The 15,996-nt window shown below is 43.9% G+C and overlaps 1 protein-coding gene and 1 pseudogene across 1 annotated transcript; one reads left to right on the forward strand and one right to left on the reverse strand.

Annotated features, from left to right (window-relative positions):
* Positions 1 to 9,005: 9,005 nt before the first annotated feature.
* Positions 9,006 to 9,480, reverse strand: LOC117211221 (annotated as a pseudogene).
* Positions 9,481 to 12,797: 3,317 nt separating this feature from the next.
* Positions 12,798 to 15,450, forward strand: LOC117211224. The gene is made up of 2 exons (XM_033454891.1): positions 12,798 to 13,908; positions 14,441 to 15,450. The coding sequence occupies exons 1-2, from the start codon at positions 12,798 to 12,800 to the stop codon at positions 15,448 to 15,450; spliced, it is 2,121 nt and encodes a 706-aa protein (XP_033310782.1).
* The last annotated feature ends 546 nt before the right edge of the window (positions 15,451 to 15,996 follow it).

The following is a 15,996-nucleotide window of genomic DNA, read 5'->3' on the forward strand; positions in this document are numbered from 1 at the left end:
GTTACACTTCTTTATAAGGGGTTTTAAGGCGCTTTATACGGGTTTACTGCCTGCTACGGTCACTTGATAAAACCCGAGCAATATCCATGCACGTCGCTCGAAGGTCTATGCACCATGCTTGAAAGTGCTAATTTTGGTGTAATCACTGGCAATCCCTAAAGGGGGCAGTCCAAGAAGTTTCACGACATTATTTCCTGGACGAGTCGTCATTCACAGTCCAACTTTCAAACAAATCACTTTCTGAATCACAAGTCACTCATATAGCTATTCTCAAATAATTCGAGTGCAGTTCAAACATTCTTACACTGCATCTTGTTATATCTAGGATAATCGCTATACGGTAAAGAGACTGATTCGAAGAATGAAGACAACACCGTTATCTCATAACGCACAAACGATAAGAAACAATTACATATCAAAATAAATAATATGGACATTTCACATCCGAATGTAACAAATTGTTTTCAATTGGCAATAAAATATGCGGCAAATCATTCGACAAGGTTAATGGGAATTTTAAAGAAACGCAGAGCGATTGTTCGATTTTTCCATCGGTCTATATCCACCGAAAAAGATTAAAGGCGCACCAAATACTATATTATCCTCATCGCACGCCTCTAAAATTAATTCGTGATGTGGATCCTCGATGGAGTTCTTAGCGCCATATGATGTCTCCTTTACTGACGTGTGACGAGCCTTGAATATAGTTTCATGGGAACAGCGAATGCCTGACACAATAAACAGTCACGAGTGGTCTATTATCGAAGAATATTACAATGCATTAAAAGCATTCAAAAAAGAAACTCCTTGTGATTTCCCCTTGTGCACTAAAATGAAATCGAAAATCAGATGGAGACGTTTCGCCAACGTGAAAAAGGTACAAGAGGTGTCGCAACGGGTACTTGATAAGATTACAAGAAATGATTTCCAAAAGTCATTTGAGATGCCATGTTACCATTGGAAACAACGTCACAATTACTTCGGACGAGAGCCAAAACTAGGTTCATATATTGGTGCGGGAAGGGCAAGGACACAGCGCAGCACACGCTGGAGCTCTGTCCGGCGTGGGAGCTGCCCCGCTACAACCTGCGGCACGTCATAGGAGAAAGACTGACCCCCTCGGCGATTGTAGAAGCGATGTTGAGAGGGCCACAGGAATACGAGGCCATCCGCCTCTTCTGCGAGCGAGTTATGCTCGCAAAGGAGGGAGCAGAAAGGGAGGGAGGGAAACACTCTCACCCTTGTAGGATAAGACGATGAAGGAGGATGACAGTCAGGTGGCCTAGAGCCGCTTCATCGCCGTCCCAACGGACCACGACTAGAAGGGACTATAGCGCTAGGGGCAATGCCCCCCCCCTAACGCCAAATTAAACAGACGGAGAATTTTAGGACTGGCTCGAACAAGAGGACGCGAGAAGGGGGTGCAACAGAAGATAATCCATAAGAGGTTCCTGGAGCACTCCTGTCATACGTGTAGGATGGTTATCGTGGAGTTTTAGTCGGTAGAAGTCCGACACTAGTTAGTAAGGCAAGTACGATAACTAAGGAAGGGCGAATGAAAGGAGTTGCAGACCAAATCCATTTCTAGCTTGACGAACTGAAATTAAATAAACAATAATAATAATCATAACACTCCCGTAGAGCAAACTATGCAAAACTCCATAATAGGACAGTTAAAAAAGAAATAATAGAATCAACTATATCCATTCAAATGTCGCGAGTAATCGAACGAATTGAATTACATCAGGAATGTTAGAGTGATTGGGAAAAAAGGGATAAGTATAATATATACTTCCGTTTGAAACATAGTAAAGATCGGATGTTTCATGCTATCTCAAATTTATTATCTTTCTGTGCAATTCTTAAAAGAAAATGTCACTTTATAAATCCCGTTCATCCAAGATACTTTTCAGTAACTCGTTTGATTCGCCTCAGGTAAAATATTAATTTCCAAAGACTTTATCGTATAATTATCGTTTAAATAATGGGCTGTTACAGATTTATAAATTTTAGATGCCTGTAAATGAAGAAGATGTTATGAAAGATATGAAAATGGCAAGTCAGCATGCTGCGTAAAATATAAGAACGATGGAATATTTTACGAGAGATTGAAGTGAACAAATCATTGTTACAAAAGTTGTTTCTAATACGAAGGTGGACATTATGACGTATAAATAATTTTCGTGTTGATAAAGCAATGGAGACTTCAATAATAAAGGCTTCAAAATCAAGAAAGTCTTTTTTTAAGGGAACGGCTGAAACAACTTCAGCGGCAGACGTTAACTAGTTTGCGTTACATTCAAATCTTCAGACCTTCCTTTATTAATATCGAAGAACAAACGCAAATGTGAAGGATTCGACCAAATGTCACAGATGGGCAAACAGCGTGTAACTTTAAAATAATTTAAGATCCGAGTTGAGTGCGATGAACGACGCTACGGAAACTATTCGATACATTCGTGGCGTGCCAATAATTGTATCACTCGAAGTCCAAAAAACGATTAATCTCACCATTAGTGTATTAGCAGAATATTAGGAGCCTTCGCACCAATATCTGTAAGCAAGATTACATGATTACAGATTACATGATCTGCAGCGCGGGATAGTATAATTGCAACAAGACTACAACATTATCATTTTTTTCCTTTTTCTCTGGAGATCTGATTACATTCAGATATCTCTTCCGCAGAGTTGGATTTCTTCGATTACCATGTTTATTCTTGTGATAGATCTGGCCTAACTTCTCTAGAGGCAGTGCTGTCCTTATTAGCGTAACAAGTCAATTTTGTAGCTCATGTGTTCGTCTTAATATCTCGCACATTGAACACCAGTTCTTCAGGATTCAATGTTTGTTCAATGTTTACCGTTGTGGTGGCGATATACCTTTCACCAACGTCTTCATACTACCTTTACTACTACCTTCATGTTATCTGTATGCTAATACCGCATTTATACTATGAATTTACCGACAACGTTATTGAAGTTGGTGATCTGTATTCAGTTGGCTGCATATTTATGTTTATATTACATATATTTCTATTCGGCGTCTTTAGTCCTTTCAGTTTCACATCAAGTGAATCTGTGACCATCTTTATTCTGAGATGCAGTCAGCATGCGACAACATCTATACTTTTGTGATCCGACATGGATCGGATCTCCATGGAATTCTCCCAATTGTTTTCAAACGTAGCTTCGTATTATTCCGCGTGCTTTGCAACATGTTTAATAACTCGTTGATGACAGGAATTCTTCTGGATGCTTGGAAGACTAATACAATTACTTCTACATTTAAATCTGGCGATGCGGTGAACCGTAGACCGGTCTGCATCATCGATGTAATGCCAAAATTATTCGAAAGCGTAGTTGTTGACATTGCTAAACTTCATGTCACGTCCCTGATCTGTAACGAGCAACGTGGCTTTACGCCAGCTTTGTCCACAGTAACTAATCTCTCTATTTATCGTAATTTTGTCTCAACCAGTCTAGAGAATAACCAAGCGGATAGAGTGTACAGCTTTATTAAAAAGACTTTTCAATATTATGAGTTCAAAAGTGTTGCACTGGGTTCTTGTAATCAGTCGCTTTTTTGGTTGACAAGTTACTTTAGCGATCATAAGCAGTATCCCTCCAGGGTTCACTTCTTGATCCCTTGTACATCATTTCATGACTTGCGTTTCGCCTCAACTGAATCTTGACAACATTGACAACTGGTGCAGAACAAACGATACGTCGCTCACTTTAGACAAATATTACTTGGTGACACTGTCATTTCTCAGTTTTCGAAATTAAGCAATTTGGGTGTCCGCTACAGCACTGTTAAATAACTTACTTCACCGACAGCGTGTAGTTGGCGAGACCTCTAAAGAATCGGGCTTGTGAAGCGTTGTACGGTGAACTTTCAAAGCTTGCGAACTATCAAAATGTTATATTGTTTTTTCGCATGACCTCGTCTAGAATGTACATCTGCCATTCCGTTTCGTCATCCGATCACGTATAAACAGTCAATCGAGAGAGTTCAACATATCTTCTTCAGATTTGCAGCATTGAATCTGAGTCCGGAAATGGTCGTAGCAGATTACGATTATTTCCCATCATGAAAAAAATTAACATGCGATCTCTTGAGTCACGGAGAATTACTGACCCGTAAATGCTGACCTGATGTTCTTATTCCAGTTGATGAAAGGCTTTGTGAGTTGTTCGCAACTTCCATCGAAGATACATTTTTATTATACGAACTTCGAGGCTGAGATTTACCTTTCATCCAATTTGCTATTCTTCTATATTAGGTAACTCTTAACTCCTAAATCACATCTGTATCAAAGCGAATATGTTCTGTGCATATTTAAATCATTATGCACATGATATTTTCTATTTCTAAAAATTAAAAATTAAAATATTCCTGCCAGTGTAATTTTATGTATTTTTAGTATAAATCTCTCAACTGCTTGCATACAGATATATAGCGTTTGTACACTAATGGGAGTTTGTCCCGTTTATAGTAGTACTAAAGATAAATAAATTCGTAGATTCTACGTTTCTTTATACGTAACATAATAACGTTCTTAGGATAAATCCCATGATCCACTACACATCGCTTCATCCGTATCTCATAATATCCCCACTAATGCAAAATGATTTTTGCAAAAACATTTTTGTGATAACATTAATCCTTCCTGAGATACTCCACCATTCTTACTTCAACATAATATCGTTGACGATATCTACCAGTATCTTTTGTATCATTTGAAAAGGGAACCTTTCGAAACGCTTATATAGAGGATTTATGAACATCTTTTTAATGTTTTTGTTTTGACATGAACACATGCTCTGTCATTAGGGATAAATGGACATGCCATACAGAATTATTCACATATACCATATCGGTAACAGTGCGTTATTTAAAATCTACGTTTAATATTAAGAATTACAGGTTCTTTAAGAATTAATATTCTACACCTTTAATGAATGGGGTTGTTACGTCGCGTAACACTCTACCTAGCCCAGGCCACACACCGCGGGCAAGATGGCAACCAGATGTCTTCGGATACTCACTGCGTACCCTCAATAGCCTCAAGTACCTTTCATAAATCTCATAGATTTCCTAGTAAAGGTCCTTCAAACCAAACAAACGTCTATTTCCGAAGAATTTCTAGAGACTACTGTCTACCACGGCTTGACAAGGGAAAGTTAGTTTTTCTCACGTATGATGCAACTTTCCGCCCACTAACCACTTTCTCTTGAGGGCGGTTAAGACCCTTCGTTTAACCAATTAACAAGGAAGCCTATTTCCCTTACTCTCTTAACTAAAATCGTCACCGACAAATCCGATGGTCCCGTGCGCTAGACACACCCATCCTTAGCTTTCCTCCGCCACAGCATCGTCTCCGAACATAACTGATTTTACATCCTTCGAACAGTCAACATCCTTCGACCGGGTTTACACCCGAAGATCAGTCAGTCTCAACCAAGCGTCTCAATCAACAGTCTCAATCAAGCGTCTCAATCAAGCGTCTCAATCAAGCGTCTCAATCAAGCGTCTCAATCAAGCGTCTCGTCAAGCGGTCAGCAATTCGAATACAGTGAGTCGACAAATCCATCCGTATACGCGATAATCTGTCTAGAGACTCAGGTCGCACTCATTCGTAGTCATCTCATAACAAATATTCATTTTGTGTTACACCGAAGTTGTTGGTTTGTGAAAATATATAATAACCTGTTAGCAACAGCGTTATCTTTCATTTAACTACCCTTATTATCCTAAACGAAATAAAGGATCGAGCGATTCGCGGCGTCGATTAGCAAATCGTAACGGGAATTTACGACTCCCGTTGGCGCGCTTCTTCGAGATCGCGTCTCCCCGCGAACGTGTGAAAACAGGGGTTTCAATAATACTAACTTTAACGTGTACCCAATTTATAATCAATGCGAACATAGTAAATCTCATACGTGGAAACCTATTGCCTCTTTCGCTCACATTTGCAGGTGCACAAACGATAGGAAACAATTACATATCGAAATAAATAATATGAACATTTCACATCCGAATGTAACAAGTTATTTTCAATTGGCAATAAAATATGCGGCAATCATTCGGCAAGGTTAATGGAAATTTTAAAGAAACGCAGAGCGATTGTTCGATTTTTCCATCGGTCTATATCCACCGAAAAAAATTAAAGGCGCACCAAATGCTATATTATTCTCATCGCACGCCTCTAAAATTAATTGAAGATATGAATTGATTGGTGATTCTGATTGGTGATTGGTGATGGAATTCTTAGCGCCATATGATGTATCGCTTACTGATGTGTGACAAGCCTTTAATACAGTTTCACGGAAACAGCGAATGCCTGACACAATAAACAGTCACGAGTGGTCTATCATTGAAGAATATTGCAATGCATTAAAAGCATTCGAAGAAGAAGCTCCTTGTGATTTCCCTTTGCGCACTAAAATGAAATTGAAAATCAGATGGAGACGTTTCGACAACGTGGAAAAGGTTCAAAAGGTGTCGCAACGGATACTTGATAAGATTACAAAAAATGATTTCCAAAAGTCATTTGAGCCAAATTACCATTAAACAACGTCAAAACTATTATAATTGGGAAATTTTACCACATCCCCCATATTCCCCAGACATTGCCCCATTTGATTACCACCTGTTCAGAGCATTACAACACTTTTTAGTAGGTAAAAAATTTGAAAATATTGACATTCTCAAAAATAGCTTAGAAAATTATTTTAAAGAAAAACAAGAGAACTTTTATCGAGACGGAATAATGGCCCTACCAGAAAAATGGGAAGAAGTTGTACAACGTGAAGAAAATAAAACTTTTTCGTGAAACTGAAAGATATGTAAACAATCTTAACATATATAACCGCTGGAAAAACGGCACAAACTTATGGGATGACCTAATACTTCGGACGAGAGCCAAAACTAGGTTCATATATTAATGAAGCATTTACGAAAGCAATTCCATTTCCATTTGATCGTGTAAATACAGCAGCGTAATTTGGGTAAGTATTAAATGGGCTGAAAAGAGCACAGCTACTGGAAAGTATAACGGTTAATACTCCACTCCTCTCATGACCTTTGAAGGTTTGTTCACTAATGAAACAATAGAGTTGTAATAACCGCCAAGAGCTGGTATATTGTAAAGTAAACTATGCGTGCACGAAGAAAAAGTATATCACGATAGAGCGGACAATTAGATAAAATTTGAAATGCTTAAGGCAAGAAATAATCAAGAAAAACACAGCAGCTTAATAATAAACAACTATGAAACCTCAAGACAAAGTACAGAGAAATAACAAAGAAGTATAGCAAACGCAGAACAACCTATTTCATGCAACATGAGTATAGAATCAGAGAAGTAACCGATGCGAAACAGTCACAGAATCTAAAATTACTTGCTAAGCCGGAAAAGACGCAAAATGATTAAATCCAGCGTCCATACTGCCAGGAAAGAAAATACCAAAATGCTAGAAATGATCAAAGGACCAATAAAAAAGAAGGTTGGATCAAGCGTCAAATCCAGCAACAAAAGTAAAAGGAACCAACATTCCTGCGAAGGGATGAAATTGAAACCAACAAAGTTCTTGCATTCTGGATATGCCGCGTCATCTCACAAACGACGCGGTCATGGATGACTCCCAAAAAGCAAGCTACCGAAGCGTCCTGTTTTGCAACCACGTTTTCAGGACAGAAAAAACAAACAAAAACAAAATCACACAGAAGCTCCGCTCCCCCAGCGGCTTAAACCTAAAAATCATATTAAACACGAAAAATGTAAAGCGCCGACACATATTATAGCATGGCTACGTCGTACCGTCGCGTATCGATACTTTTGCCTAAAACATCACTACAAAAATTCACCGTTTATTGTGAACACCAAAAGGTATTTAAAAATTTGTATCTTACATCTAACAAACGTCTTTAAATAAAATAAAATAAACGGTCATGGATGACTAGTACAAGGAAAGAGAGAGCGAGGTATGGGCAGAAGTATCTGCAAGGAAAATAGGACAAAATTAATTTTGCTGTTATTACTAGAGAAACATGCACACATCAGGATCAACCCAACAGGTAGGTTGTAATCGATGATCAAAGATACGAGAAAAATATTCAAAGTAAGTGGCAACACAAATCCTCAAAGTAGTGGATCCAAGTTTTTCCCCTTTCCCCAAGAACACTACATGGCAACTCGATAAAGCAAGCAATGAATCTATTAACAAAACGCATCAAAGACTTCCATGTAAAACGTATTAACAACGATAAAAGCATACTAGACAATTACTCGACCAATATCAAGTAAAATGCTACACCTATACTACCAGGAAAGAAAATGACAAAATACAAGGACGCATTGATAATAAAAGAAAACGATGGATCAAGCGTCAAATCCAGCAACAAAAGAAAAAGTATTTCAATCATAGAAAGACTCATTCGAAGAAGATCCTTTTTATTAAGAAGATATTGTAATTGTTTCATTACTAACTTTTACAAATGTACATAAATATAAACTGTTACATCAGAAAAGGATGCCCGTTGAGCCCGACGTTATTCAACATCTATGTGGCAGTGCTGGAAGAAGAATTAAGGAAAGAACAAATCGAGGGCATAGTGATAGGAGAAAGGAAGGTATGGTCATTGACATATGCAGACGACATTGTGCTGATGGCGGATAGAGAAGAGGAGCTAAAGAAAATGCTAAACAGATTCGAAAAATCTTTAAAGAAAACCGAATTGGAACTGAGCACGGAAAAGACCACGATAGTAGTTTTCGAAAAAAGAAAGAACAAGAAAAGAAGAAGAAGTGGTCAAGATAAGATACCTAGAAGTAAGGATCCTAGACTTTCCAACGCGTATCGGCCGATAAGCATACTCCCGGCCTTAAGCAAGATCTGGGAGAAATGCGTGAAGATGATCATCGAACGGTGCATCGGGGTGGACCCGTTCCACCGAAGACAGTACGGGTTCAGGAAGAGGAGGAGCACGGTGGACGCTGTCACGCAGGTGATGATGTTCGCGGACATCTGCAAACAAAAAAGAGTGATCTGCCTGATGATTGCCCTGGACATCGGTAATGCTTTCAACACACTGAGCTGGGAAAGCATCACGAGCGAACTGGCCAGGAGGAAGTTGCCGGGGAAGATCAGAAGATTGATCGGCAACTACCTGACGGGGAGGAGGATCGTCGCCAGCAATCAGCATGGGACGGTGGAATTCGAGGTGGCGGTAGGAGTTCCACAGGGATCGGTGCTCGGGCCTTTGCTGTGGAACTTGGTGTACGACCGGCTACTCGAGAGGCTCGATAACATGGTGATGGTGAGGGCAACCGCGTTCGCGGATGACTTAGCCATCGCGTGTGCTGTCGGGAGGAACGAAGGAGCCACCGCCAAGGTGAACACCATGCTGCGCATCGTGAACGACTGGTGCGCGAGCGTAGGCCTCAAACTGGCTACAGAGAAGACAGAAGTCATGTTCGTCACCGGCATGCGGGTGCCGCTGGTGGTTGGGCTTAATCTGGGAGACACGGTCGTCGACACGGTCGGGGCCGTGAAGTATCTTAGGGTCAAGATCGACAGTCGTAGGAGGTTCGACGGACACATCGAGGCGGTCTGTGGGAAGACCGACATCCTGACGGAAGCCCTTAGAGGCATCCTGCCGAATATCAATGGGCCGCCCAACTTGGCCCGCCGGCTCTACTACAACGTCTGGGAGTCCGTTGTGTTCTACGGCGCACCGGTGTGGGCGGACGCCGTCGGCAGGACGAAGAACAAGAAGATAATGAAGAGGGCTCAGAGAACCGCCTTGAGCATAACGACGACGGCTTACCGTACGGTCTCGCATGCAGCGCTTTGCGTGTTGAGCGGCAATCTGCCGATCTACGTCAAGGCGAAGTTGCTAAAAGAGACGTACGATAGGATCAAGAACACCAGGATCGGTGACGGGGACGACAGTGCGCTGAAGGAGGAGCTGGAGGCGTTACGAAGGAAGGCGTATGACGAATGGCAAAAGGAATGGGACGCGTACAAGAAGGAGGATATCACCAAGAAGTTGGTACCGTGCGCATTCCTCTTTGCCAGGAAGAAAGTGGATATCGACCATGACACGATGCAGCTGCTAACGGGCCACGGGATCTTTAGCAGCTACAGGAAGAGGATCGGCAAGGACGAGGACTCCAGGTGTTTAGACTGCGGAGACCCGAACGACGACGCGGAACACGTCCTTTTCGCGTGTTCCAAATGGACGGACAAAAGGACGGAATTGGAAAATTGTCTGGGCGAGAAGCTAGACATGGATAATCTCATGTACACGGCCACCGCCAACGACAACGGCTGGAATAGATTCAGGCAGTTCTGCAAGACCGTCGTGAGTCACAGGAGGGAGGCGGAGAGGACGATGGAGGCTGAAAAGAAGAGAATGACGAGCGCGGCGACCACGCGGAGATAGGATGACGAATGGCTGATAAGGGCAACCCCGATGAATGCCGAACGGTTTTGCCGGGGTTGTCTTACCAGGAATTAAAGGGGAGCAAGGAGGAGGGGTTTTTAGTGGGTATGGCGACGACATCTGCCCGAGCCCCACATAACCCAGTGACACGGGTCGCTGGGTATGCGCAACAGCATTTTCCCCTCTCCGCGTAAAAAAAAAAGGAGCTGTCCCGCTACACCCTGCGTCGCGTTATAGGCGAGAGATTGACCCCCTTGGCGATCGTAGAAGCGATGCTGAGCAGGTCGCAGGAATACGAGGCTGTCCGCCTCTTCTGTGAGCGAGTTATGCTCGCAAAAGAACGGGCAGAGAAAAGGAGAGGCAAAGAAAGGGAGAGAAAGAGGAACTCTCACCCTCGTAAGCTAACGCAATGGAGGGGGATGGCGGTCCGGCGGCCTAGAGCCGCTTCATCGCCGTCCCAACGGACCGTGACTCCAAGGGGGGATGGACCTAGGAGCAATGGTCCCCCCTAGCGCCAAACTCAACAGTTAGGGGAATTTTTAGGACTGGCTCGATCAAGAGGACGCGAGAGGAGAGTGCAACGGAAAGATAATTCGTAAGATGTCCCCGAAGCACTCCTGTCTCACGCGTAGGATGGTCATCGTGGAGTTTTAGTCGGTAAGAGTCCGACACTACTCTGCTGTTGCCCATTATTAGCATTATTAGCATTATTACCATTATTAGCAGCAGAGTGTCCATGAGGATTTCTCATTCAGATATGATAACACCGAATTATATATTGAAGAATGCAAGGTAATAGAAATTAAAAAAAAGCATTAAGAATAACAGCAAGCGAAAGCCATTGAGTCAGAAAAGGAACTAGTAAAGGAGTGCATAAAGGAAAGAGAGAAAATCTGGGGAAATGACCAAGAAGAAAAAAGAGCAAGAAAGAGAAAGAAAGGACTAGAAGAGGTGAGAAATGGAGAGACACAGATGGAAGCAAAAGAAGAGCGAGAAAGGATGACAGTAGACCAAATTATAGAAGAAAGGAGAAAGAGAGGAGCAGAAAAGAGGGGCAAAAAGTTACCAAAATACTTAGTAAGGAGGATGAAGTGGAAGGACAGAAAAATATTAGCAATGTAGCAGCACGCGAGCAGGACAATTCAAATCCTGTTGTTACGCCGCCTAAAACATCTGCACGCCAGCCCGCGCGACCGGACAACAACCGACCTGCGTAACGTCACTTCGACCCTCAATAAACCTAAGGACCCACCATAACTTTCATTTCCCTGTATTGTTTCGCCATGTGTCTTCAATCCGTTTGTCTTGAAGAATTTCTAAAGCTTAAAAATATTCTCGAAACACAGTCGGTTTTTAGAGAGGTCCTTGGGTTTATTAGTTGCACTTAAAACACGGAGAAAGCGGGTATGCACCCATTAGGAAAATCCGAATAGCCCTGTAATAAAACAAGCTAGGTTTTTCTCACGCACACAGTCATCTATCCACCACGATGGTAGGAGACTCCCTACTCATCCCTTCGAGCAGTAGTGCAGGTCATGACCAATCGACACCGCGGTTCGTTACCCTCACTTTTCCTAACGAAAGTGGGAACAACGAATCCGCGTTCTTTAGGCACAGGGGCACACCCACACCGAACTTTTCTTCCGTATTAGAAAAAGAGCGACAGACAGTCTAAAAACTAACGCCTAACGCGGCAGTCTACACATAGCGCGAGAGTCGCATACTTCACGCAAATCTTTTGTCGGTTCTCGGTGTTGTCGAACATACATCTTCTCTCCTAAATATATTATAGTGCTAAGTCCATTAATACATTAATTTCCATTATAAGAGCCCTGCTCTAGCGTACATATCTATCGCATCTTCGTGCGACAAGTTGTTAACTATTTATTTCTCTACGTCAGTGTAATCTAAGTGTTGGAAATATATAATTTATAATTCTGTGAATCACAGTGTTATACAAACTCAATCACCCCTATTATCTCAACGGAAATCAGGGGATCGATCAATTCGTGGTGTCGATTGTTATAATCGTAGCGGGGATTTACGACCCCCGTTGACGTCTCTCCTCGCGATTACGTCTCCCCGCAATTGGTCGAAATTACATGGTCCTTCGAGCCGGATTTCGTTCCGCCAAAAAGTGCACTGACAAGTGACTATACAGTGTCGCGTGAAATCCAAGTTCCAACCACTTAGTCAACTGATCAAGGGAACCGCCATCGGAGAGGAGCACCTCCGTCGCTCAGCATCTACACGAGCCCACGCCGCATCGTAACGATTATCAACCGAATCCCAGATCAACGTCCATTTGATCAAGGTAAGATCGTTCATATTATTAAAATCAAATATGGCCCAAGCTGAACCAATCAGCACGTTACGGCGGAGACGAGGCGCCCTAGCCGGTCGACTTGCAACCATAAGGCGCGAACTCGATGAATACGTAGCGTCTGGGAAGGCAAACAGAATCTTCCTAACATCTTGCCGCAGCTCGTTCGATGAACTTTGGAGGAGGATACTCGCGGCTCAAGAAGAGTTAGATGGGTTAGATGAGGGGGAAGATGCGCGTGTAGCTTCGTTATCGCAAGAGCATCGGGAGCTTGACATGCGGTTCCTAGGTCTCTTTGAGCAAATGTCAGCAACAACAAAAACAGGCGAGACATGCCGGAAACCAGAGCCGACCACCTTTCCAGAGGTCCGCGTGCCCCAATTCGACGGTGCCCTCGAGAACTGGACCTATTTCTACGACACGTTCTCATCCATAGTGGACCGTAACGAAAGTTTGACGAATGTCCAAAAGTTCCAGCATCTACGCTCATCTATAACTGGACGGGCCGCACAGAGTATCCAGTCACTAGAACTCACAGAGGCCAACTATCCCATCGCGCTTGACACACTGAAGGATAAGTTCAATTGCCCCCTCCAAATCTGCATGCGCCATTGGAATTTGATGCGCAACTACCCGGAAATCAAAAAGGAAACTCCAGAAGCCCTAGAGGATTTATTGGAAATAATCGGCGTAAATCTAAAGGCGCTCGAACACCTAAAAGAGCCCGTCACATCAAATATAGCGATTATCGAATTGATCGAGTCGAAATTGCCCTCGTCCAGTCTGCGTAAATGGCAACGCACACTGCCCCGCCAACAGGTGCCATCCTATCAGCATCTGATAGACTTTCTCAAAACACGGGCGAACGGGACTCAACTCCTCTCTAAAGCGAAGGAATCAAAAGGGTCAACCCACAAACACCACAGTCAGCGAACAACCATACCGCATGGGCGAACCCTTGCTACAACCAGCAGAACGGTGGTGTGTCCGACCTGCAACGGACCTCACGAGATCAGACACTGTAAAATCTTCAAGGCCAAATCATCGACCAAACGTTTTCAGATCGTGAAGAAGGCATCGTTGTGTATAAATTGCCTAGGCAGAGGACATTCGCCGACACAGTGTACATCGGGTTCGTGTCGTATCTGCGGTCACCGACACCATAGTTATCTACACCGCGAACAAACCCAGGTAGACTCAAGGTCGTCGAGCGGTCGATCTTCGAGCGGTCGATCTTCGAGCGGTCGATCGTCGAGCGGTCGATCGGCAAGCGGTTGGTCGCCGAGCAGTCGGTCGTCGGACAGTCGCTCATCGAGCGGTCGGATGTCGGGCAGTCGCGCACCGAGCGGTCGGTCGTCGGGCAGTCGTTCATCACACAAGCGAGCCTCCACCGAACAATCACCATCTGGATCATCGAAGTCGCGGTCATCCCACAAGTCGAGGCGAACATCCGACACTTCACGGAAACATACATCTTCGGCTCCAGGAGGTACGAAAGAGCATGCCTCGTACGAGTCATGCTCAGCCCGGATCAAGAACCCCAACTTCCTCGTCCAAGTCCCAACCGGGGCAAAACTGACTGTCTGAGACTACGACAGCAAGGGGGATCGGACTAACAAACACATCTCCCCACACCCCTCTGCATCATAATCTGTTGGCCACAGCACAGATCAAGGTTTTAAACAAACAGGCACAACCAATCCGAGCCCGAGCCTTACTCGACACTGGGTCGAGCATGAACTTCATGACCAACAAGCTCGCGAATTCCCTCGGTATAAAGCAAAGGAGATGTGCGATCCAGATCGGAGCCCTCGACAATTTGAGCACCACAGCAAAACGATACACCACGGCCACAATCACGTCGACGGACGGCAAGTATAAGAAAACATTGAGATTTCTTGTTATCCCAGCCATATCGACCTTCATACCAAGCGAGCCCATCGACCCCTCGAGTCTGGGATTACCCAGAAATATTCAACTAGCCGATCCACAATTCCATTGCCCAGCCCCGATCGATGTCTTACTTAGTACCGGATCAACATTTGCGTCGCTGTGCATCGGGCAGGTCAATCTGGCGCAACCAGGCGAACCTGAACTACGTCTACAAAAAACACGGTTCGGCTGGGTAATCGGGGGGAGTCCAACGTCCCAAACCGCGATAAATATGTTCCACGCAACCACAACGGCTCTGCAAGAGGACCTCGCACGGTTTTGGGAGATCGACGAGGGACCGGCCACTACTCATCTTTCGGAATCTGAACGACTATGTGAAGAACATTTCCGAAACCATGTCCGACGAACCAAGGAAGGCAGATACATCGTTGCATTACCATTCAACGAAAAGCTTTCCTCACTAGGGTCATCGAAGGCCGCTGCAATGAGCAGGCTCGCCTCTCTTCATCGTCGATTCCAACGCGACAAACAATATGAAACCGCGTATAGTGCTGTGATCCAAGAATATTTAGACTTGGGTCATATGACGAAGATCAACACGGATCACGCCACCGACCACGGATATTATTTACCACATCACGGCGTCATTAAGGAATCGAGCGACACCACCAAGCTCCGGGTTGTGTTCGACGGCTCAGCATCAAGTACCACGGGAGTGTCTCTAAACGACGCCCTTCATACGGGCCCGAAATTACAAGAAGACCTGAGAACATCCTATTGAGATTCCGGTCATTTCAATATGTCCTTACCGGCGATATCAAGAAAATGTACCGTCAATTCATCCTACGTCCAGAAGATCGTCCTTATCAAAAGATTCTGTGGCGTGCCGACAACGGAGAGATCGAAACATACCGACTCAATACCGTAACGTTCGGTCTATCCGCAGCCCCGTATCTGGCCATCCGATGTCTCAAACAGTTGGCAGAAGACGAGGGACCTCGATTTCCGAGAGCAGCGCAGATCCTACGGCGAGACTTCTATGTCGACGATGCGTTGACCGGAGCCGATACGAAGGACGAAGCCTTATCAGTCAGGAATGATCTCACGAAATTACTTAATCTAGCCGGTCTAAATATCCGCAAATGGGCATCAAACGATCGGGATCTGCTACGAGGGCTACCTGAGGAAGACACCAACCAGAAATTACATCTCGGTGAGTCATCCACGTTAAAAACACTCGGCGTCTTTTGGGATTCAGCCGACGATGCCATACTATATTCGGTCAAGACGATCAGTGACACTTCCCGAGTCACAAAGCGATCAATCA

This window comes from Bombus bifarius, unplaced genomic scaffold (genome assembly GCF_011952205.1).
Source record: "Bombus bifarius isolate JDL3187 unplaced genomic scaffold, Bbif_JDL3187 scf7180000008220, whole genome shotgun sequence".
Classification (NCBI taxonomy): Eukaryota; Metazoa; Arthropoda; class Insecta; order Hymenoptera; family Apidae; genus Bombus; species Bombus bifarius.